Source organism: Pteronotus mesoamericanus, unplaced genomic scaffold (assembly GCF_021234165.1).
Source record: "Pteronotus mesoamericanus isolate MK-2021 breed Mesoamerican mustached bat unplaced genomic scaffold, CSHL_Meso_final contig_260, whole genome shotgun sequence".
NCBI classification, from domain to species: Eukaryota; Metazoa; Chordata; class Mammalia; order Chiroptera; family Mormoopidae; genus Pteronotus; species Pteronotus mesoamericanus.
The window spans coordinates 58,003-82,421 of NW_026555110.1; the positions used below are offsets into that span (position 1 = coordinate 58,003).

Consider the following 24,419-nt stretch of genomic DNA (forward strand, 5'->3'; position numbering starts at 1 on the left):
GATATGCTGTAGTACGAACATCTTTCAGGAATGTAACTTTAATCAAACACGTTGGAATCTTCTGGTCAAGCACCAGTAAGGTCATCTGTCGCACGAGCCCTCTCCATCGATGTAGAAAGAAAAAGGAATCTGCATGATAAAAACTCTTCAAATAAAAGAAATACATAAAAAATTAGCGCTATATGCTCAAAAGAACACTATTAAAAGAAAAAAACCCCTCTCGTTCTCATCCCCCACAGAAAAGATGTCAACCCCCCAGAGGATCCTTTCTTTCTGTTGTTATTAGCTCCCTTGCCCCACCCTTTTCTCTTTACAAACCTTCCATTTTCTACAGCCTCTCAGAGCTCCCTCTGTGTTGCTAGGTGAACTACTGCCTGAGTGATGACTTAATTAATAAAGCTGGTTAGGTCTTCAAAGTTACTACGTTGAATTTTTTTTTTACATACTCAAAACAATCTGCAGGTTCAATGCAACATCTAGCAAAATTCCAGTGGCAACCCATGCTGACGAGGTTGGGGAGAAAAGGGAACCCTAGTGCACTGTTGGTGGGAATGCCAACTGGTTTAGCCACTCTGGAAAACAGGTTGGTGTTTCCTCAAAAAAATAAAAATGGAACTGCCTTTTGGCCTGGCAATTCCCCTGCTGGGATTATACCCTACGAGTCCTGAAACACCATTCAAAACAACCTGTGCACCCGAATGTTCAGAGCAGCACAATTTACAGTAGCCAAGAGCTGGAAACAGCCTAAGAGCCCATGAGTAAATGAGTGGATCACAAAACTGTAGTGCATTTACTCAATGGGATACTATGCAGCAGAAAGAAAGAAGGAGCTCCTTCTCTTCCCAACAGCATGGATGGGACTGGAGAGCATTATGCTAAGTGATATAAGCCAGACAGTGAAAGACAAATACCATATGATCTCACCTCAAAGTGAAACCTAATCAAGAAACAAACAAATGAGAAAAATAGAACCAGTGACTTGGCAACGAAGCACAAACTGACAGTGACCAGGGGGAGGGGAAGGGAGATAATGGGGGAGGGAAGTGGAGGGGCAAGCAAAGGAGCCCGGATCGAGGACGCCTGGGCACGGCCATCCCAGGGACTGACTGTGCGAGTGGGTGGGGGCGGGGTTTGGGTGAGCAAGGGAGAAAACGGTGGGGCAACTGTACCTGAACGACGATAAAAAAATTTAAAAGAAGAATGAAACTGCAAATGAAAAATAAAAATAAAAATGCAAAGAAATGGTCACCTTGGAGATTCGGGGGCATTAGCCAGAACAGTGAACTCCCTATGGTGTTTTTGTGTCAGAATTCCTTTAATTTCATTTTAACTCAAGCAGTCAGTCTTTTAATTTCTATTCTGTCAAAATTCGTCACACATTTTCTCCCTACATAAAAGACGGGTATATAATGAGTCTGTTCGCATGTACACGTGTTAGTCTGCATAGTTGAAAGAAAGTCATGCACAAGTGCACCCATGCAGATACCTAGATACACCCCTTAACTGTAAATGCAGTTCTTGGACTTAACAAAGTATTTCCAAGCATTTCATTATTTCTTCCACATCCACATGATCTGGGTTCGTTGTCCCACATCACAGTCAGAGGGAAGGAACTGGACGCTCAGGGTGACTACATTTAAGAAAATTATATAACAGAGCAAACACAGCTTCTGAGCACTTTGTTTATTTATGTGAAACACACATATTTTTAAAAATAAATATTGTATTATTTTTGTATAGTGTCAGGCTCTTAGCATATTCGGTTAATCAGTTAAAACTTGCTGTCCATTGTTTTGTATATATTGTATAGACAGGCTATATTCATTTTAAATTTTTATTGACTTGATCGGGGTAACATTGGTTAATAGTATTATACAGGTATCAGGTATGGGATTCTATAGTACGCGATCTGTAGGCTGTATTATGTGTTCACCACCCAGGCGAGTCTCCTTCCCTCACCCATTTACCCTCTTCTCCCTCCCCCACCGCCTTTCCCTCTGCTAAGCACCACAGCGTTATCAGTGCCTCGGAGGTGTTTCTTTTTTTTTGCTTAAACACTTTACCGTGTTCACCTAGGCCCCCAAAACCCCTACCCTGTACATGGCTGTCAGTCTGATCTTTGTATCTATGGGTCTGTTTCTATTTTGTTTGTTAGCTTATTTTGTTCATCACATTCCACTGTGAGAACAAAATATGGTACTTGTCTCTCTCTGACTGACTTCTCTCACTTAGCCAAATGTCCACAGGTCCCTCCTGCTGTTGCAGAAAGTAAGACTTTCTTCTTTTTATAGCTGAGTAGTACTCCATTGTGTCAATGTGCAATAGTTTTAAATCTTTTTCTGTTTTTAATTTTTTAACAGTGCATTTTTTATTATTGTTTATTCTGTTACTTATCCCCATTTCCCCGTTTGCCCTCCTCCACCCAGCTGACTCGCCACGCCCACATTCAGCCCCCACACCGTTAGCTCTTTAATCTGCCCATCTGCTGAGGGGACTTTGGCTGCTTCCAAATCTGGATTTGGTAAACAACGCTGCAATGAGCACAGGGGCGCATCTAGTCTTTTGAATTAGTGTTTCGAGCACCTTCTTAAACTATATGTGTGTGGATTCATGCTGTTTATATTCTTAATTTTTGCTTGGCTCCTTTAATTTGGTTCAGAAAATTCTTTATATAAATCTGTGGACTTTATTGTATGTCATTGTACTCCAGTTAAGTATATTAAAAAGTCTCACGTCTCAAGGGAGCATGAAGAACACAGTAGTGAAACATTGCAGCAGAGAATACAGGGAACTGATGATCCAGGACACCAGAACCAGCAACCCACAGAGCCGGGGGTTCATGATGACCGTGTAGTGCAGCGGGTGACAGATGGCCACAAACCGGTCATAGGCCATCACGGTCAGGAGGAAGTTGTCCAACATGGCAAAGAGTATGAAAAAATACATCTGGGTGATGCAGCCTGCATAGGCGATGGCTTTGCTCTGTGTCTGGATGTTCACCAGCATCTTTGGGACGGTGGTGGAGGTGAAGCAGATGTCAGCCAAGGACAGGTTGCAGAGGAAGAAGTACATGGGCGTGTGGAGGCGGGAGTCTGAGCTGACGGCCAGGATGATGAGCAGGTTTCCCAGCACAGTGACCAGGTACATGGAGAGGAACAGCCCAAACAGGAGGGGCTGCAGTTCTGGTGCCTCTGATAGTCCCAGGAGAAGGAATTCTGACACTCTCGTAAGGTTCCCTGCTGCCATGAGGTGGAGGTGACTTTCAAGAAGGAGAAAAAGAAAGGAGTAATTTTCATATAACCTGGTATTACTAATTAGCTCTATTGGGACAGTTAATATTTTGTAAACAAGACATTAATTTCAGTACTTTAGGACTGACCTGTGCCCTCTAGGCGTGTTCTGTGTCATCTAGAGTAGAAGCTTTGTTCTGATCTGATCTTTCCTAAGGTGTCCGATGTACTACAGTTTTAGTTAGAAATATTTCATGTATTTCAGGAATACAAATTGAGTGCTGCCCGTGGTTTTGGCGCTGCCTGGGCCGTGAGTGGAGGGTGATGAAGAGCACAAGTCCCTACACGTCAATATTGGGGGAAGAATATGGAAGTGAATACAGATAATGACATTACAGGTGGAGACAGAGCCTATGAAAAGAAATGAAAGCAGGTCTAAAGGGGAAGGTGACTAGGTTGTTGTATATTTCATGGGTTTTTAGGCACTATCTGCGAACAAGGTGACATTTGAGCACAGGACACCAGGAAGAAAGGGAGGGAGATGAAGGTGAGATGGGCAAGTGTGTGGCCGGCAGAGGGAACGGCCAGTGCCAAGGCCTTAGGGAGATGCTGAAGGGGGTTAGTGATTTGCTCAAAGTTAATACCAGAGTATGTGATGGGCCTTGATGATAATCTGTTCAGGTTGCTTGGAGGCGGTGGTTCTCGACCAGAAATGATTTATCCCCTAGTAAGGCCTGAAGAGATACTACTAAACACCTACTATTCATGCAGACACAGAAAAATTCCCCCCATTATTACCCCTCCCCACAGGTCAGTGGTGAAAGGTGACAGAACCTAGTTTAGACCAGACCAGCACGTCTCCAGTTTCAATGTGCCTGTGAAGTCCCCAGGATCCTAGTTCAAGTTTAGAATCGGATTCAGCAGGTCCTTCAGGCTCAGAGAAGCTGCGTGTCCGACAGGCGCCCAGGTGGTGCTGATGCTGCAGGTCCTGGTATGTGGGCCGCGCCCAGAGAAGAAAGGCTGTGGGTCTGAGTTGGACTCAGTTGCAGGTCATTTTAGTGACTATGGTCCATATATCGTCTCCGCATGTAGTTTTGAAGGAACAGTGTACTCACTGGTCCCAGAGGCTATGATTGAGTCTGCGTTTCCTTATATAAGGGCCCTTGAGTGATAGAAAATAACACCCACCTGAAAAACCAATTTTAGCAGGTGGAAGGGGACCTGTAAAACATATCCGCATCCAAGTCCTCAGTGTGTTGGAATAAAACATTTTTTTTATATCAAGAGGAGGGTAGGATAGCAGATGGAGCAAGGCTGCTAATCAGCGGATTCCAGATAGAAGATGAGCAGGATCATCTGCAAGGGAACCAAGGTCAGCACGGTGCGCCCCTAGATGCAGAGAGGGAGCCCAGGAGAAAACGCGGCCTTGCTGGCTCTGATGAAGGAGGAAGGGCCCTGAGGCAGGGATGCAGGTCTTCAGGACACAACCTGGAGGTGGGAGAACACAGTTTCTCCCCTGAGCCTCTCGGAGGAACCCAGCCCTGCAGCTTGAGATCAGCCAGTGAGACCCAAGCCAGGCTCTGACGCCTAGAACTGCACGCGCACCCCTGTGCTCACGGGGAGCAGCCAGCGTGGGAGCGCCTCCCCGCAGCCCCGGCGGTCTAAGAGGGTCCGTCACTCAGGGACGCCTGCTGCGGGGGCTGAGTTCAAGTCTCCGCCTTCGTTAGTTTTCTTGGGTAGGCCTTTTACTTTGAAAATCTACAGGGAGTAGAACAGACATTCTTAACTGATTTGGAGATATTCTGCCCTGTTATCTGGGACACTGAAGTCTTCACAGCATTAATGTAAACGTTGTGACCCAGGATGTCTCGGTGTCATTAACTTGTAAGGTACCATGTGCGACCTTAATTTTTCTGCCGTGAATTGTCCAAACTTGTTTCTCAGCACACTACACTTGTGGGCTACATGGTGGTCAGTCCTCAATTTATGTCCCCCACAAGCATGACAGAATCTCCCATGCAAAGCATGGAAATAGCACCGCCACGGGAGAAGGCCGAGTGTGGGCCTGAATACCTACTAACTGTTTGAATATATAAGGTAAGAGGGCACAACACCCCAAGAAGGTGCCGCCTCCTCAGTAATGAAGTAAAACTCTTTAGTATGCCTTTTTGGACTCAGCGAATAATTTTGTCATGTGACTAGTCAGCCTGCGAGAAGACACGGCAATGTCTGACTCACTATCTGCCGCTGCGAGGTGCCGTCTGGCTCACTGGGCTGGATCTTTCAGCGAATGCAACCCACGCTCAAACACACCCCGGCTTAGAAATTCAGTGCAAACGCCCTCACTCACTGCACTGCTCTCCGCACCTAATGTCTGTTTGCTTCTCCCCAAAGAGCAAAACTGCCAGACGTGTTTTCATTTTCCTGCAACCATTTCACGCATCTCACTCATTGTCCAGCGTCACCCCACCGGACTCCCTGCCCCATCTCTTCCTTGTCAGCTGTGGGCCTGGAGGGCAGATTTCAGGAACCGCATTCTCGTTAACATACCTTGTAAATTAAGTATACATTATTCCCGTAACCGAGAATAGAAACAGGGGTATCTGGTCCCAGGCTAGGCTGACTGGGGTGGCCTGACTCAGTGAAAGTTCTCAGGTTCCAGCCTCTCTGACCCTTTCCTGGTGCACCTACCAGGCTCTCCTGCTCCCCTGGGTGGGCTTTCTGTTCTCTGTGTGCAAGTCAGAGTTGGTCCCAGGATGGCTGATGGTGGAGACGGAAGCTCTGTCCCACACACACAGCAGGAAGGAGTGAAGACTCAGTTCCTGAGCCAGGCTGGGGAATCACAGCAAGCACGTCCTGTCCAGCAACACTGCACAAGCGGAGGGGCTGCACCAGGAGATATGTACGGCTCTCTCTCTATCTGCTCCGCAGGCACATTTCCCTTGTGTCCTTCCGGCATCTAAGGACATGCTTCCCCTTGGGCCTCTGGAATGAACAGAAAGGACATTTTTCCTAATGATTTTCTGATCCCAAAAGGCATTGTTAGAAGCCAGGTGGATTTAGGTCTTATGACTCCTGGTCTTGGCTCTCACCTGCTTCCCAGAGGTCTCACCACCTACTTCCTTATTCCAACACTGAGTTAACATTTTCCCACAGACGGAGACCACGGAACCTCCCAGGACCAGGTCCCTTCAGTCCTTAAAGCACGGATGTGCGGTGCGGACCCAGCCCTGATGCCTCCAGGGCATTGCTGTCCCCTCTTCCGTGAGGGGAGGGCCTTGTTCCTTTGGTATGGCATCCTGGGCAGAGCACTCTTTGGCTTCCTAACGCATTTGTCAAACTAGTTAGAGATTTTGCACATGGCTAACAAATGAAGAGCTGTCATTTAGTGCACCATTATAAAACATCTGTTAATCACGAGAGATATGTTTTGATACTTTTATGCCATATTAACTGAACTTAGTACCTTATAGATTTTGTCTGGTTTAATTTTTTGAAAAGTCCATTCTATGAGTGTTACTGTTATGGACTCCACTCCCCTTTGCAGAATTTGGGCTTGAAGGGCTTAGAAATTGGCTCAGAGTTAGGAACCTAGAGAGGGGTGGACCTTGGTTGGAATCTGTCCGGTGCTTTCAGTTTTCAAACTGTGGGCCAGTGGTTCTCTACCTGAGATGCTCGTGTCCCTGGAGATATTTGGCAACATGTGGAGGGAGGCGGCTAAGCACCTACACTATGAGACAAAGAATTATTGCACCCATATGTCGACACGAGAATGTGGGAAAGCTTTGCCTGGATCGGCACTTCTCCAACATCAATGCCCATTAAGTCACCCAAGAGTACAGTGCAGCTGCAGGTCCTGGTGGACGCAGTTTCTGTGAATCAAACCCGTTCCCAGGCGGTGCTGATGCTGCAGGTGCTGCTCTGTGCCCCACACTCTGAGGAGGAAGGCGGTGGCCGTGTGACGGTCAGACTAGAGTTTGATTCTCGGTTGCGGTCATGCGCGTGGAGACAGGTCGACCTTTCTCTCCTTCACAAATGTTTCTCTCTTTTTTCTCTCCTCTCTCTCTCTGTCCCCGCCCCTCCTGTGTCAAATCCCTGGAAACATGTCGTGGAGTTCTAGATCTGTTTCCTACACCAATGTAGGGAAATTTTCATCATGAGTTTTTCAAATCAATTTTCAATTTCTTGCTCCCTCTCTTCTCCTTATGGCACCCCCATGATGTGAATGATGGTCTGCCTGTTGCCCTTGCGGTTCCTTATTCTATTCTCATTTCTTAGATTCCTTTTTTGTTGCTGTTTTGTTTGGGTACATATTTTTTGTTGTATTTCACATCATCGTTTTTATTCTCAGTTTCAGCTACTCTACTGTTTATATCCTGTAAATCACTCTTTATTTCAATTATTGTATCCTTTATTTCTGACTGGATGTTTTTTGATGCTGTTGAGGCCCTCACTAAGTTTACTGAGCATCCATATAACCACTGTTTTGAACTGTGCATCTAATAGATTGCTTGTCTCCATTTGGTTGTTTTTATAGAGATTTTTTTCTGTTTCTCTTCTGGGCGGTTTCCTTGGTCTCCTCCAATTGGCAGCCTCCGTGTGTTTGTTACTATGTATGAGACTGAGCTGCTCTGTCTCTCAGGCTCAGTAGAGTGGCCTCATGTAGCAGGCGACTGAAGGGGTCCATTGGCACAACCTCCCCTCTCACCCAATACGGGTACTTAATGTGTGCGTACGACACGGGCTGTGTACACACTACACTTGGAGTTGAGCCTCAGTTGCTGTTAGCTCGTCTATGGGAGGGATTCAACAAGGCCGATGAGTAGCAGGGGCTGGCTGTGCCCGCTGACTACCTACCTGCAGCCAGCGTGGAGGATCAGCTGTGCAGGAGCTCGCTGCACAGAGCAGGCCTTGCTTCAGCAGGGCTCGGGTGCCTGCTGCGTTTTCCCCTTGAGTGTGTCCCTTGTGGGGGTGGTTGGGTGGTGGTGCTCTGCTGTGGTCTGAAGCTGTCCACTGGGTGTGCTGGCTCGGGGGCCTCCCATGAGGTGCGGGCCAAGGCCAGCCACCCTCTGTGTGCTGCCCAGGGTCATCTGACAAAAGCTCCCTGCAGTTGCGTCTACCTGTGCTGGGCTGACCGGTGCTTAGGTGAGGCCAAGTGTGAACCGAGGCCGGCTCTTGCAGTGCTGGGCCTGGAGCCCCTTAGCCAGTGGTACTGGGCTCGCTTAGATCAGATACAGCTTCTTTGAGAGAATTTAGGGAAATCTGAAGCATGAGACAGGACAAGCCTTTTGTATGGAAGCCCCCTGGAAACGGCTTGGGAGGGCCCGAGCGTTCAGTGGGGTAGCGTTTGAGGGAATCCCTAGGGTCGGACCAGAGTGCGAGTCGGGTGGAAGGAGTCTCAGGTACGTCACCAACTTCCTGGCTCTGCGGGGCGAGGGCCCTTCAGCAGCGCAGAGGCCTCTGCGCGCGCTTCTGTCTGGGAGAAAGCTGCCCCTGCAGCTCTCACCCGGAGGCCAAACAATCCAGCTCCTCCCTGTGTCTCTCTCTGATGCCTTCAAGCTGCTGAGCTTGCGCTGGAGCTCAGGGAGAGTGAGTCTGAGTAAGTCCCCGCTCGGGTGCTTCAAGAGGAGCAGCCTGGCGCTCCAGGTGTTTTCATCTTCCTCAGCCTCGATCCCTGCCGTTTGTTATTGACAGACATTACGGGGACTTCCCCCCAACACTGGTCCGCTGGGCTGGGGGCATGGTGTGGGGCTGGACACCCTCACTCCTCAGCCACTACCCTCGTGATTTACATCGGCTCCGTGTGGGTGTGGGACCAGCCTGTTCCGTGTCTCTGCCCCTCCCTACAGTCTCGCTGTTGTTTCTTCTTTAGTTCTGCAGTCGTGGGACTTCCATTCAAAACGTCATATTCATATGTGCCAATGTCCACTGGTATTAGGTTTATTATTACATAACACCATCAATGATAGGAAAAGAAGATTGAGGTGTTTACATTTTTTTAATTATATAACAGAGCAATTAAAGTGTTTCTGCCTCTTCTTGAATTCTATCTAAATGAACCTGTGCAGTGCGTACTCTTAACTTTTGTATGACTCCTTTAAGTCAGGAAATGTTGCATTTTTAATATGCCCAGTTTATTTTGTTATCCTGCAACAAACTATTTTTTAAAATCTGTTCGAATTAATAAACAAGTTTAGTAAAGATGTAGCATACAAAATCAATATACAAAAATCCTATTATGTCAATAATTGAAATAAAGGACAGTCAGAAATTAAGAAAAGAGTTTCATTTCCAGTTTTATCAAAAAGATTAAAATATCTGGGAATAAACTATAAAACATTGCTGGAAGATATTAATACAGGCACAGGTAGAAAGAAATATATTCTTTGTTTATGGCTTGGAAAAATTAATTTTGTTAAATGTCCATATTACTGTTAAAGGGAAAACCATAGGCCTTAAATGACATCATTCCAGTAAAAGCCATGATGACCAATCTCGATTTGATACTGGATCTAATGGAAGTGTCAGCATTTCCCAGAGACTTTTTGTTAATCAACTACTCTGGATTTAATGATTCAGACAAGTAGTGAAATCTACTGTCACGTGGGCCCTTCACACTTGCTCAAAGAAGGAAGAGGGAATTTGTAAGATAGTAATCCTTCTCCTTCTCTTCTCCAAAGGAGAGATGTCATGGTCCCAAAATAATTCTTTACTTTTTGTTGTTAGTAGCTTTCTTGCCCCACCCATTTGCGTACAAAAACTCTCAGCTCTGTACATGCCCTCTGACCTTTCTCTGTGTCATTAGATAGGTTGCTACCTGACCCACTTAATAATGCCAATTCGATCTTCAGAATTACTAGGTTGAATTTTTTGTAAACATACCCAAAGTGATCAACAGATCTAATTCAATCTCTATCAAATTCCAATGTCATTTTTTCACAGAAATAGAATAAGCAATCCTAAAATTTGCATGAAGCCACAGAACATCCTGAGTGGCCAAAATATCTTGGAAGGTGAACCAGAGCTGAGGGTAACACATCCCCTGATTTCAAAGTATATTACAAAGCTATAGTAATTAAAGCCGTATGGTACAGGCGTAGAAACAGATACACAACAATGGAAGGGAATAGAGAGCCCATAAGCAAACCCACGCCGATCAGGTCATTAATCCAGGGAAAGGAGGCATGAGTGTACAATGGGGGAAAGGACAGTCTCTTCAATAAATGGTGCTGAGAAGACTGGACAGCCACATGGAAAAGAGTGACACTGGGTCACTATTGTAAGGGTCTAGAATGAGTCACCCCAAAAGATGTATGTGGATTATTTTGTACTTGAATGCCATCGAGACGCTGAGAATCAAGAGGGACTTACAGCTCTCTTGTAAAGAATTTAAATTGGGGGTCTTGCCCAGAATCAGTTACTATCAGAGATAACTTCTTATGACTTTTGCAAAGGGCAGGCCCAATTTCTCATTGCTGAACATCTGCTCTTCTCATTGTCCTGCAATGTCCTTCCTCCCTCCTGAAGCCCCAGGTGCCTTCCCTCATCCTTAGGCCAGAATGTCACGTACATTTCATTTTCTCTTTCTGTCTTGGAAACCTGTCACATAAGTTTCAAATAAACTCTACTAGGAGACGTATATTTGATAATTAACTTTTGCCAGTGACGATGGTAGGTATTCTGGCCCCCGCAGCTGAAGAGGACAAGAAAACCTGGCAATTAGGTGTAAAGCGCAGTAGCATGTGTGTAGCCTAAGTACCTGACTGAGCCTTGTTTTCAAAGCTGCCCACCTCAGGTCATCAGGGTGCCAGACGCGGGACCCGGCTGCGGCGTAAGCGCCAGTGTTGCCCCCGACCATGGCGTGGGCTTTCTGTTTTTAAATAAAGCTATTAGCTCTGTTTTGGACCTTGAAAGATAAGCACTTGTATTTTTAATTAGAAGCCATGTGGGTAAGATCAAAGGGATCGATCTGGGAACAAAGTTCCTGTGGAATTACACACAGGAACACACATGATTTTCCCACTTTTTATACAAGAATTAACGTGTACTAACCTTCCCCTCTTAGAGAGCCCTGAGTAACTTCCAACTGACCACATGGGTGACCCTGCCCTTCATTTTCCTGCCCTAAGTCCCACTCTTATGTTTTGAAATGGCCAGTGAAAGGAGAACCTACCATCCTGCTCTTGGAACCCAGTACAGGTGGGGCCCTTCAGGCCAAGTCCATTCTCTCTCTCTCTCTGTCTTCACACACAGAGGGACACACTCACAGACACACACACACACACACACCTCCTTGTGGCTTTCGTGTTGCTGGTCCTGAGCGTAATAAGCCTTACGTTTTCATAGTTTGCGTGAAAGTTGTTACAAGTATAACAAGGACCACAGGAAGCCATCCCGCCATAACATTGACCGGTCTGAAGAAGAGTAGCAGGACCCAGGGCCGGTGCCCAGGCCTTCCTATCCTGTAGTGTCACCTGTCAACAGGTGGAGACTCACAGGGCACAGCGATCAATTTGCGTCGTGAGGAACAGCCCCCGAGGTACTGATGTGCAAAGGATGAGGACACATAGGAAAAAGCGAGGTTGGATTGTTATGGAATGAAATTATCTAAAGGACTTAGTTGCCAAGTGAAATGTTTCAACAATAGTCATACTACTTATTACTGTTCTATGTACAAAAGAAGAACAAATTACTTAAAATTATATAGAGGGTCCCACACAAATAATGTCCTTTTTTTTTTACAATATCTTTTATTAGAAAATCATAAGCATGTAATCCTGTAAGAAAACAATATCACACTCAAACACACTATATGACATTTTAGGGGAAATGTTGACAGTGCTGTCTGTCTCGTGTGAGACATTCACATGCCCTATCAGCCACTCTCAAACAGGCCTCACTTCTGCCACACCCAGTGTACTGCATAAGATAAAATTATTCTAAAGATATCAATGTTGCCACAGAAATACATAAAAACGTCCAAATATATCTGATCAAGGTTGGAGAACTTTTTTTGATTTTAGGAAAAAGGGAAAAAAGAAAAACTATTTAGTAGGCAAAGTAGAAAGCTTAATAAAATGGTAACTTAAATTGCATAGAGAAGTTGAAACAAACAAAGTAAATTCCAGGACAGATATAAGAGGAACAAGTTCAAAAACCCAAAAACTAATTAAAGAATCCCAATTCTAGTTTTGATTCTTGGGGCCAAGAAAGCAAGGATGCTTTTTTGGCCTCAGGATGATCGTCCCTTGTTTACCTGCCACCACAGCCAATCTTTTGAGAGCCCCTTTTATGTCTCTGTTCCTGAGGCTGTAGATGAAGGGGTTCAGCATGGGTGTGACCACGGTGTACATCACGGAGGCCACTGCACTTGACTGGGAGCCGTGAGTAACAGCGGAGCTGAGGTACACGCCTAGGCCTGTACCATAAAATAAGGAGACAACGGAGAGGTGTGACGCGCAGGTGGAAAAGGCTTTAATCTTCCCCTGAGCTGATGGGATTGCACGTATGGAGGACACTATCTTAGAGTAAGAGTAAAAGATCCCAGCCAGGGGACCACTACCGAGTAGCACAGTTACAAAATATAACACAATGTTATTAGGATGTGTGTCAGAACAGGCAAGTTGGGTCATCTGATTGAGCTCACAGAAAAAGTGGGGGATTTCCCAGTCTGAGCAGAAGGACAGTCGCAACGCCATCAAGCATTGCAGCAAGGAATCCAGGACACTCATGATCCAGGACACCAGTGCCAACAGGCCACAGAGCCGGAGATTCATGATGACCGTGTAGTGCAGGGGGTGACAGATGGCCACAAACCGGTCATAGGCCATTACGGTCAGAAAGAAGTTGTCCAATCCTGCAAAGAGCACGAAAAAATACATCTGGGTGATGCAGCCTGCGTAGGCGATGGCTTTGTTCTGCGTCTGGATGTTCACCAGCATCTTCGGGACGGTGGTGGAGGTGAAGCAGATGTCAGCCAAGGACAGGTTGCAGAGGAAGAAGTACATGGGCGTGTGGAGGCGGGAGTCTGAGCTGACGGCCAGGATGATGAGCAGGTTTCCCAGCACAGTGACCAGGTACATGGAGAGGAACAGCCCAAACAGGAGGGGCTGCAGTTCCGGTGCCTCTGATAGTCCCAGGAGAAGAAACTCTGAAATTGGGGTATCATTGACTGGTCCCATGTGGCAGAGGAGACTAGTGGAAAAGGAAAAATGTCATGATTAGTTTCATACAAAAGGCAATTTTACTAGCAGAGTTTAAGTGCTACAAACATATTTTGCAGTAAAAAAATCTATGTTAAATTTTTAAGTATCACACCCTTTAAAGTATTCATATTTCAAGACATATCTGATTAGGAACTTCTGTCTTCCTCTGTCCTTTTGCTCAACGTGGTCAAGGATTACACAGTATTAATGAGAATTGCTTTCATCCACTTGAGGGTAGGATGCTGATAGACAAAAATCCTTAGTACATACACTGTAAAGGAATATATACTATATAAATAGTATACCATATTAGATGGTATCAGGTGAAGAAAAAGAAAGAAGGTATACAGGTGAGAGGATGGGGTATTTAATATTTTTTTAAACTGGGCTTCCAGGAAGCCCTGCAAACAAGGCAACACTTGAACAGAGACGTCCAGGAAGACAGCGTGGGAACGTGAGGAGATCCGGGGGTGAGTGGGGAAAGGGTCAGTGCAGAGGCCCCGGGATGACACTTGCTTCAGACATTCACGACGCAGAAAGGATGCGGCACGGGGAGGGGAAGGAGCCAGAGAGGAGCAATGAGAGATGGTGACAGAGAATGAGGGGACGAGGTGGCCTGCCTGCTGCTGCTGAAACTGGAGACACGAAGAATCCCTTGTTCCTATGCTGTTTCTGCACATTATTAGCTTTGTTTCCAAAATGATCTTGTACACAGTAACAGATTCCCCTTTTGTTTTCATGGGTTGGCTCTGGCATCTGTATTTGAAGGGACATCTTTTGGAGTACATGGGCTCAGGTCAAACTACTGGACAACACACACACACACACACACACACACACACACACACACACACACGCCCTGAGTCCCTGGGCCTTGTTATCACCCAGCTCCCCTCACCCTGTCACAGTAATTGGAAAAGGAAGGGCACAAGGTGTGATGTCAACTCCAGACCCTCTTTACACTGAGGAATGTAGAAATCACCTCCAAATCCCATTGGTTAAGCCTCCCATGGACTTGTAAACATGGGACTCCATTGCATATGGCCAATTTGCGTCCCTTAAAGGACTGAAGTTATTTAAGGAAATGTAAAAAATTGGTTAAAAAGCAGAGAGGAAAATGTGCACAGAAAGGGGGAAAGATTTAATCGTTCAGGTGGTCACTGGGTGACAGAGATGGGGCAGAGCTCCCGGTTCTGGCAGCTCCCAACCCCAGTTCTACCCTCTGATGCCCAGAATAACTGATAAAAACAGCAAAAAGCAATTTATGAAATCTCATAGCTGCAAACATGAGGCGTCGTGTCTGTGACCTTTCCGCCAGTTGTGCCCTCAGGGGGCCCCGCCCTCACCCACTCTGATCTCCTAATCAGTGGACCTGACTCCCCGCTGCACCTGACATCACAGCCTCGGGCTCAGGGCCTTGGCGCACTCGCTCTGCTCTGCTCGGAGCCTCCCCGCTGGTCTCTTAGGGACTGTTCCCCCCTCTCCATCCTCCAAACTCCATCTCCCCTTTCAGAGAGACTGGACTCTCCCCTTCATGAGCCTTCCCTTCTACCTAACACTAGCACAGGGAAAGGACCCTTCTCACGCCCCTGATTTAGGTGTTAGGGCACCCAACGTGGATTTTTATTTAATTCTGTGCCTTTGTTCCTTGCTAGAGAGTGAGCGCCTTCGGCATGGAGCATGTTACACGAATACCTCCTCCCTCACGCTGCTTAGTGGAGTGTAGCTGAGTAAACGCGAATTCCATGACAAAGGGAGAACGTGCTGTCTGCGAACCTAGGTGTGGAGGACGTGCTGCAGGAATATTTCTCCATATCCTGAGATCAACCCACACTAGGGTGTCAGACTATGGTTTGTGAGAATGAAATAGAATAGAGTTAAGAGGTCACCAAAGGAAATATTAGAGTGTGTCATACATAGTGAGGGCACATAGATAAAGGTTTCCTGGTTCCCTTTGTCCATCGTGCGCGTGTGAGACTGTGTGTGTGTGTGTGTGTGTGTGTGTGTGTGTGAGTGTTTCTGGGCCTGTGTGCAAAAATGCTGGATCACAGTTTAAAAGGCATTTCTTACTCTGGACAAGTGCAAGGACTCTGCATTTCAATGCAATAAATGCCAGGACAGTTAAAAAGGCCAGTTCCTGTTTATGAAGAAAAGCAAAAGGAGCGAAGAGCCTGGCAGAGAGCCAGGTGCAGAGGGAGAGGCAGCCCACGTGGATGCTGAGGTCCCCGCGGACTCAAGGGACCCCCTGCACCTCTTCCGTGGTTATTACATCCCCCTTGTGTTCATTGGCCCAGCAGTGGACGAGGCTGGCCCCTCGCTCACTATCCTCGTGGCGTCTTTCCTCTGCTGTTCTTGGCTTTGAGCTTTGATCTCTTGTGTGACGCATGTGATAGGTACAAGCTGTCCTGGTCCCATACCTTATTAACGCAGAAACCCTTCCCTGAACAAGTTTTATAACATCCTTCTTATTATCACAAATATTGATTCCTTTTCTTCACATATTACCCACTAAGGATATGAAGTCATGGCACACTTATTCTTAATGATATGCGGCTTTCTTTGTATAATGTGAGATCAAATGAGGAAGGAGTTTATGGATTTTGTTCAATCAGTGGCTTTATGAATATATGCTTTTATATAGAAAAATGTTAAAGTATGGAATATTCATAATATAAAAAGGCAGGATTCTAATCATGGGATTAATAAAATGGAAAAAATTGTAAAACTAATTCCAAAAGACAAACCTATAAAATACCATGATTTAATCACTTGAACTGATTATTAATTGAATGGAAAAGAAGTTCTTTGCCAAGGTCCAGAAGATGGAGAACTTTTTACTTTAAAAAGTAACGGGAGGGACATATGATAGAATGTCCACACTAAATTAATAAAGTTTCATACATTCCCCTAAATCATCTATACACATATAAAGGAACTCTATGCCAAGTTGCCATGTTTTTAGGAAAAAAGACTCTAATTTAATACATGAAACTAATTGTATATTAATTAGTCTACCTGGCAAACAGCTGTGGCAGTCTCTCCGGTCTGAGGTTGCCTGGTTAGTCTGTCAGGTTACCGCAGGTAGAAATTCTGGGATCCCTTCTCTCTGGATCTTTCCCGCAGCATCCGCTGTGCACTCTCCCTCACATGGACGGGTCTGTGACAGGAAGGGCTCCTTGCAGGATTCCGAATCCCTCCTGGATGGTGACTGTTGGAGACTGAAGCTCTGTCCTTAGACAAACGAGCAGGAAGGAGTCAACCATTAGTCTCTGACCAGGTTTAGGTCTCCCAAAGAAACAAATAAATATATTCTGCCTGGTCTAAGGTGCCCACGCTGAGAGTCTGCTGCAAGGAGATATTTTCTTCTCCCTTCACCTGCTCATTAGATACTGTTTCCCCTGTTTTCGCCCTTACTCCCTCCTCTGGGCACCCCATTTCCCTTTGGGACACTTGTGTGGACCGAATGGAAAATTTTCCTGCTGATCCTCTGTTTCTAAGGGACCAGGTGAAGTCAAGGGAACCCTGTCTCCTCTCACCAACTTAACCAAAACTGAGTTAAAGGTTCTCAGAGTCTAAGTCCTAGGACACTGCCTTGACTAGGACCCTTGGATCTTCAATGCCCTGACTTGTGGTGGGGAAGAGCCCGTGATACCTCCAGGAAATTGCTATTTCTCTCTTCAACAAGGGAGTTGACTGTGTAACTTCGATGTAAAGCTTTGGGCACTATATACTCCCTGGCTTCATTTGACAAATCAATGAGAAATATCATACTTAGATCAGAAGGGTTGCCATTTAGTCCATCATTAGAAAACCTTTGTTAACATTGACACATCTTTATATAATTTTATGGTATATAATCTGAACTTACACTTAGCAGCTATTGTTAGAATTGTTTAATTTAATTTCTATAAAAGCTTCTTCTGTGAGGTGAAAGAACTTCAATTCCATCCCCCATTGCAGAAATAGGGCTGGAAGGAGGTCAGTGATCTGAACAAAGTTATTATCAGAGTAAGGAATCGGGGTTGATAGGAAGGTCCGGCTGCTTCCAGTTCTCACGCACTGCGGTGCTTCCCAGCCAGGGGTGGATTTCCCCTCCAGCTCTGGGGCAATGTCTCTGAAAGGAGGCTGCTAAGTACCTACAACAGCCAACATCAATAATTATCTCAAAGTTAGAAGGTAATATAACCTAGCCGAGACCAGCCCTTCTCCAATGTTGAAGCACATATTGTTGTCTGAAAACTAGTGCTGACTGGGTGTTTCGTCACCAAAGCAGATTTATTCAGGAAAAGGAAACTGTTGCAACCCATAATTTCTGTATGTCTCCTTTAAATCGACAAGCTTCCTATTTTACTTCTACTTTAAAAATGTTCATTGTTGTTCAGTCGCAGTTGTCCCCATTTCCCCCGACCACTCTCCCCTGCACTCCCCACCGCCCACCTTCCGCGTTCATACACCCGCCCCCCGCCCCGTTGTCTTTGTCCGTGGACGCTGTACACATGTTCTTTGACTTGACCGCTCCCTTTCTTTTCCCTGTTACTCGTCCCTCCGCTCCTCCGTGGTCACTTTAGTTTCTTCTTTATTTCCATGTCTCTGGCTGTATTTTGCTTGGTTGATTGTTGTTTTGATGAGGTTCCACTTACAGGTGAGATCATGTGGTATTTGTCTACCACCTGGCTTTTTCACTTAGCTTAATGCTCTCCAGTCCCATCCCTGCTCTTGTGAAGCATAGCATTTCCTTCCTTCTTTCTGTGGCATAGTATTCCAGTGTGTAAATGTACCACAGTTTTGTGATCCACTCATTTACTGATGGGCACTTAGGCTGTTTCCAGCTCTTGGCTATGGTAAATTGTGCTGCTGTGTACATCGGGGTGGATAGGTTCTTTTGAATTGTGTTTCAGGATTCATAGGGTATAATCCCAGCAGGGGAATTGCCGGGTCAAAAGGCAGTTCCTTTTTCAGATTTTTGAGGCAATTCCATACTCTTTCCCACAGTGGCTGCACCAGTCTGCATTCCCAGCAAGAGTCAAACTTTGCATTTTAAATATGTTCCATTTATTTCCTTAATTCCTTCAATCAATTATTGAAAACATGAAAATTTGCTAGAACTAATCAATAAATTCAGTGACGTTGTGGGATACAAAATCCATTTACATAACTCTATGGTGTCTAATAACTTGCAGAGATAGAAATTATGAAAAAAATCCCATTTACAAATGCATCAAAAAGAATAAAACTGGAAGTACACATAACCTAGAAAGTGGAAAACTTGTGCATTGAAAACTATAAGATACTGCTGAATGTTACTAAAGAAGACATAAATAAATGGAACAATATACTGTGCTCATTTTTTGAAAGAATTAGTATAGTTAATATTAATTTTGAAAGAATTAATATTGTTAGTATTTTGAAATTAATAGTGTCCATACCCCAGGCTCAAAATGACATCACTCCTGCTAAAGGCCCACGACACCATGCCAGGATTTAATACCGGATATGCTGTAGTACCAACATCTTTCAGGAATGTAACTTTAATCAAACACGTTGGAATCTTCTGGTCAAGCACCAGTAAGGTCATCTGCCGCACGAGCCCTCTCCATCGATGTAGAAAGAAAAAGGAATCTGCATGATAAAAAACTCTTCAAATAAAAGAAATACATAAAAAATTAGAGCTATATGCTCAAAAGAACACTATTAAAAGAAAAAAACCCCTCTCGTTCTCATCCCCCACAGAAAAGATGTCAACCCCCCAGAGGATCCTTTCTTTCTGTTGTTATTAGCTCCCTTGCCCCACCCTTTTCTCTTTACAAACCTTCCATTTTCTACAGCCTCTCAGAGCTCCCTCTGTGTTGCTAGGTGAACTACTGCCTGAGTGATGACTTAATTAATAAAGCTGGTTAGGTCTTCAAAGTTACTACGTTGATTTTTTTTTTTTACATAGTCAAAACAATCTGGAGGTTCAATGCAACATCTAGCAAAATTCCAGTGGCAACCCATGCTGACGAGGTTGGGGAGAAAAGGGAACCCTAGTGCACTGTTGGTGGGAATGCCAACTGGTTTAGCCACTCTGGAGAACAGGTTGGTGTTTCCTCAAAAAAATAAAAATGGAACTGCCTTTTGGCCTGGCAATTCCCCTGCTGGGATTATACCCTACGAATCCTGAAACACCATTCAAAAGAACCTGTGCACCCGAATGTTCAGAGCAGCACAATTTACAGTAGCCAAGAGCTGGAAACAGCCTAAGAGCCCATGAGTAAATGAGTGGATCACAAAACTGTAGTGCATTTACTCAATGGGATACTATGCAGCAGAAAGAAAGAAGGAGCTCCTTCTCTTCCCAACAGCATGAATGGGACTGGAGAGCATTATGCTAAGTGATATAAGCCAGACAGTGAAAGACAAATACCATATGATCTCACCTCAAAGTGAAACCTAATCCGGAAACAAACAGATGAGAAAAATAGAACCAGTGACTGGGCAACGAAGCACAAACTGACAGTGATCGGGGGGAGGGGAAGGGAGATAATGGGGGAGGGAAGTGGAGGGGCAAGCAAAGGAGCCCGGATCGAGGACGCCTGGGCACGGCCATCCCGGGGACTGACTGTGCGAGTGGGTGGGGGCGGGGTTTGGGTGAGCAAGGGAGAAAACGGTGGGGCAACTGTACCTGAACGACGATAAAAAAATTTAAAAGAAGAATGAAACTGCAAATGAAAAATAAAAATAAAAATGCAAAGAAATGGTCACCTTTGAGATCCGGGGGCATTAGCCAGAACAGTGAACTCCCTATGGTGTTTTTGTGTAAGAATTCCTTTAATTTCATTGTAACTCAAGCAGTCAGTCTTTTAATTTCTATTCTGTCAAAATTCGTCCCACATTTTCTCCCTGCATAAAAGACGGGTATATAATGAGTCTGTTCGCATGTACACGTGTTAGTCTTCATAGTTGAAAGAAAGTCATGCACAAGTGCACACATGCAGATACCTAGATACACCCCTTAATTGTAAATGCAGTTCTTGGACTTAACAAAGTATTTCCAAGCATTTCATTATTTCTTCCACATCCACATGAACTGGGTTCGTTGTCCCACATCACAGTCAGAGGGAAGGAACCGGACGCTCAGGGTGACTACATTTAAGAAAATTATATAACAGAGCAAACAAAGCTTCTGAGCACTTTGTTTATTTATGTGAAACACACATATTTTTTAACAACTATTGTATTAAGACAGGCTATATTCATTTTAAATTTTTATTGACTTGATTGGGGTAACATTGGTTAATAGTCTTATACAGGTACCAGGTATGGGATTCTATAGTACGCGATCTGTAGGCTGTATTATGTGTTCACCACCCAGGCGAGTCTCCTTCCCTCGCCCATTTACCCTCTTCTCCCTCCCCCACCGCCTTTCCCTCTGCTAAGCACCACAGCGTTATCAGTGCCTGTGAGGTGTTTCTTTTTCTTTTTGCTTAAACCCTTTACCGTGTTCACCTAGGCCCCCAAAACCCCTACCCTGTACATGGCTGTCAGTCTGATCTTTGTATCGATGGGTCTGTTCCTATTTTGTTTGTTAGCTTATTTTGTTCATTACATTCCACTGTGAGTACAAAATATGGTACTTGTCTCTCTCTGACTGACTTCTCTCACTTAGCCTAATGTGCACAGGTCCATCCTGCTGTTGCAGAAAGTAAGATTTTCTTCTTTTTATAGCTGAGTAGTACTCCATTGTGTCAATGTGCAATAGTTTTAAATCTTTTTCTGTTTTTAATTTTTTAACAGTGCATTTTTTATTATTGTTTATTCTGTTACTTATCCCCATTTCCCCGTTTGCCCTCCTCCACCCAGCTGACTCGCCACGCCCACATTCAGCCCCCACACCGTTAGCTCTTTAATCTGCCCATCTGCTGAGGGGCACTTGGGCTGCCTCCAAATCTGGATTTGGTAAACAACGCTGCAATGAGCACAGGGGCGCATCTAGTCTTTTGAATTAGTGTTTTGAGCACCTTCTTGAAATATATGGACATGGGTTCATGTAGTATGTATTCTTAGCTTTTGTTTGGCTCCTTTAGTTTGGTTTCGAAAATTCTGTATATAAATATGTGGACTTTATTGTATGTCATTGTACTGCAGTTAATTATATTAAAAAGTCTCATGTCTCAAGGGAGCATCGAGAACACAGTAGTTGAGTCACATTTTATCAGGGGTTGGAGGTATGTCTTCCAACTGTATAGAAAGCAGAGTGTTATAATGGCTAAAAATAGTGGTGTTAAATTAAGGCTATTGCATTTGATAAACTCATTTTTTTGTAAACAGATATTTAACCTACTATACAGCTGAATGGACATCAGTAGGTTCAAGACACCGGTGTACTACAACCTCACACAACATCAAGGATGAGCCATAGATGGTCAATGCAGGAACTCAGAGCTGATGCAGACTCAGGAGATCCGAGCAGAGATCAGAACAACTTCCATCATACAATCCTATTCAATAATAATTGCGTTATAATAAACTATTCTATTTAGGATGCTTGCTTTGCAGCAATAACCGATACAATCATCAAAGCAAACAGCACTAAAGGCAATTATAATTGTGTTTGTTGTATTTGTCATAGGTTCTGATATTTCGGAGAGCCTGCATGATTATTTTGTTCTTCAAGTTCACTGCAGGTAACTGTCCTCACAGGTGACTGTGTTGAGGTTCCTCTCTAGGGATCTCCAAGGGGTTGGAAGCTCAGGCACATTTGTGCAGAAAACCTGGTGGTCCTGCATTACATGACTAGGCAGGAATTCAACCTGTTTTGTGGGTCCTTTTTATCATGAGGAGAGATTCCTGAGCATGAGACACAGATATGATGGTTCATCTGGAAACTTTACATTTATTGCTCCTTTAGTGGTTATGACAAAATGTAGAAAAGAAGAAATGTTTTGCTTAGAGTCGTACAGGAGTCATGCTTGGAGGCAGCACTGAAATTTTCAGCAGAAAATGAATGGTAATTCATTAAAAAGATAAAATACACGAACCAATCAGTCACCCCAGTGCAGAAAGCCCCTTACACATGGACATCAATCTTCCACACTTCTGTGAGTACAGCAAGCAAAAGCAATACTCTGTACAGTAATAAAAGCAGTGATTAACAGTTTTGCCTCCTCAAATTTCAGATCTTCTCTGACACTCAGGCCATATTAGGTTAATCAGTTAAAACTTGCTGTCCATGCAGACTTCACCGGTAGGTATGTATGTGATAGTTTCTGTCAGTGCCTACGGTGGGCATTGGGACAGGGAGCTGAATAAGACAGTAAAAGCAGGAGAGCAGCTAGGACGCAGAGTGGCACGTTTGCAGTCTAAGAGCCTGACACTAAGCTTCAGGTTTCCAAGGCTTCCACTGCAAAGACAACCATGTTGAAGAACCTGTGGCCAGCTCTCTGACACAGCTGCTAGCTAAGCAGCCTGGCCCGCTCACCTGTGAAGGCCGCTTCCAGAAAGCCCTTCAGAACTTAGGGAACTGACCTTGGCTGCGACCCACTCCTCCCCTGTCACACCCTAGCAGCTGCTCTTAAGGTTTAAATTCTCCAGTAAGGAGTGAGGCTTTGAAACTCTACGCATCATACCCTTGGACCAGAATAAATACACAGCCCACAGTAGTGCTCTGTCTTTTTCTCTTTGTCTCTCTCCCCACATCTCTCTCCATGACCTCATGTGTGGACCTTGGACACTCTGTGTACCCTCCAGGATCTTTGAGCAATAAGGCCACTTTTACGAGGTTCTCTTCAGGTTTTACTGAGCAGTGTCTGCAATGGTAATAAGAACTGCGAGGCCTGGCCCAGCCACAACATGGGCTCATGTTCGCTTCACAAGAGTTCAGGGCCCAGGTGAGTGCCCCAGGCTTTTCTAGGAATACCTGCGTCTTCAGCAGGCTGAGACATAGTTGGAACAATGCTTAAAATCTACATTATTAGGAAAAAGACTTAAGGTAGTGACGTAAAAACAAATGACAGATTGGAAGTGAAAACTGGTTTCATATTTTCCTGTACACTGAATTTAAATAAATGTCCTTAGATGTCCAGTGTAGTTTTGGCCTAATACAACTCTGCTTATACTTTCAAATAAACTAGGGGAAAATTTCTTGGCTGATATATACCATTTGAGAAGGAATTATTTTCAATAGTTTTCAAACTTTGGGCCAGTGGTTCTCTACCTGAGATGCTCATGTCCCTGGAGATATTTGGCAACATGTGGAGGGAGGCTGCTAAGCACCTACAATACGAGACAAATAATTATTGCACCCATACTGTCGACACGAGAATGTGGGAAAGCTTTGTCTAGATCAGCACTTCTCCAACTTCAATGCCCATTACATCACCCAAGAGTACAGTGCAGCTGCAAGTTCTGGTGGATGCAGTTTCTGTGAATCAAACACGTTCCCAGGCGGTGCTGATGCTGCAGGTGCTGCTCTGTGCACCACACTCTGAGGAGGAAGGCGGTGGCCGTGTGAGGGTCAGACTAGAGTTTGATTGTCGGTTGCGGTCATGCGCGTGGAGACAGGTGGACCTTTCTCTCCTTCACAAATGTTTCTCTCTTTTCTCTCTCTCTCTCTCTCTCTCTCTCTCTCTGTCCCCACCCCTCCTGTCTCAAATCCCTGGAAACATGTCTTGGAGTTTTAGTCTGTTTCCTACACCAATGTAAGGAAATTTTCATCATGATTTTTTCAAATCAATTTTCAATTTCTTGCTCCCTCTCTTCTCCTTATGGCACCCCCATGATGTGAATGATGGTCTGCCTGTTGCCCTTGCGGTTCCTTAATATATTCTCATTTTTTAGATTCCTTTTTTGTTGCTGTTTTGATTGGGTATATATTTTTTGTTGTATTTCACATCGTCGTTTTTATTCTCAGCTTCAGCTACTCTACTGTTTATATCCTGTAAATCACTCTTTATTTCAATTATTGTATTCTTTATTTCTGATTGGATCTTTTTTGATGCTGTTGAGG

At 44.8% G+C, this 24,419-nt stretch overlaps 1 protein-coding gene across 1 annotated transcript; it reads right to left on the minus strand.

Annotated features, from left to right (window-relative positions):
- Nucleotides 1–2,736: 2,736 nt before the first annotated feature.
- LOC129071240 (olfactory receptor 7A10-like) lies at nucleotides 2,737–13,411 on the minus strand. Its single transcript, XM_054574408.1, has 3 exons — nucleotides 12,487–13,411; nucleotides 8,351–8,413; nucleotides 2,737–3,191 (listed from the first exon to the last, which is right to left on the minus strand). The coding sequence occupies exons 1-3, from the start codon at nucleotides 13,409–13,411 to the stop codon at nucleotides 2,737–2,739; spliced, it is 1,443 nt and encodes a 480-aa protein (XP_054430383.1).
- Between the last annotated feature and the right edge of the window lie 11,008 nt (nucleotides 13,412–24,419).

Excerpts from the sequence above, each read along its gene's own strand:
- LOC129071240 (XM_054574408.1), bottom strand. The coding sequence starts at position 13,411 with ATGGGACCAGTCAATGATACCCCAATTTCAGAGTTTCTTCTCCTGGGA. Across the intron at positions 8,414-12,486 it reads AAGATTGGCTGTGGTGGCAG|CACTGCAAGAGCCGGCCTCG; the intron begins GTAAACAAGGGA and ends CTCCAGGCCCAG. Across the intron at positions 3,192-8,350 it reads CACCGGTCAGCCCAGCACAG|AGGCACCAGAACTGCAGCCC; the intron begins GTAGACGCAACT and ends TGGGACTATCAG.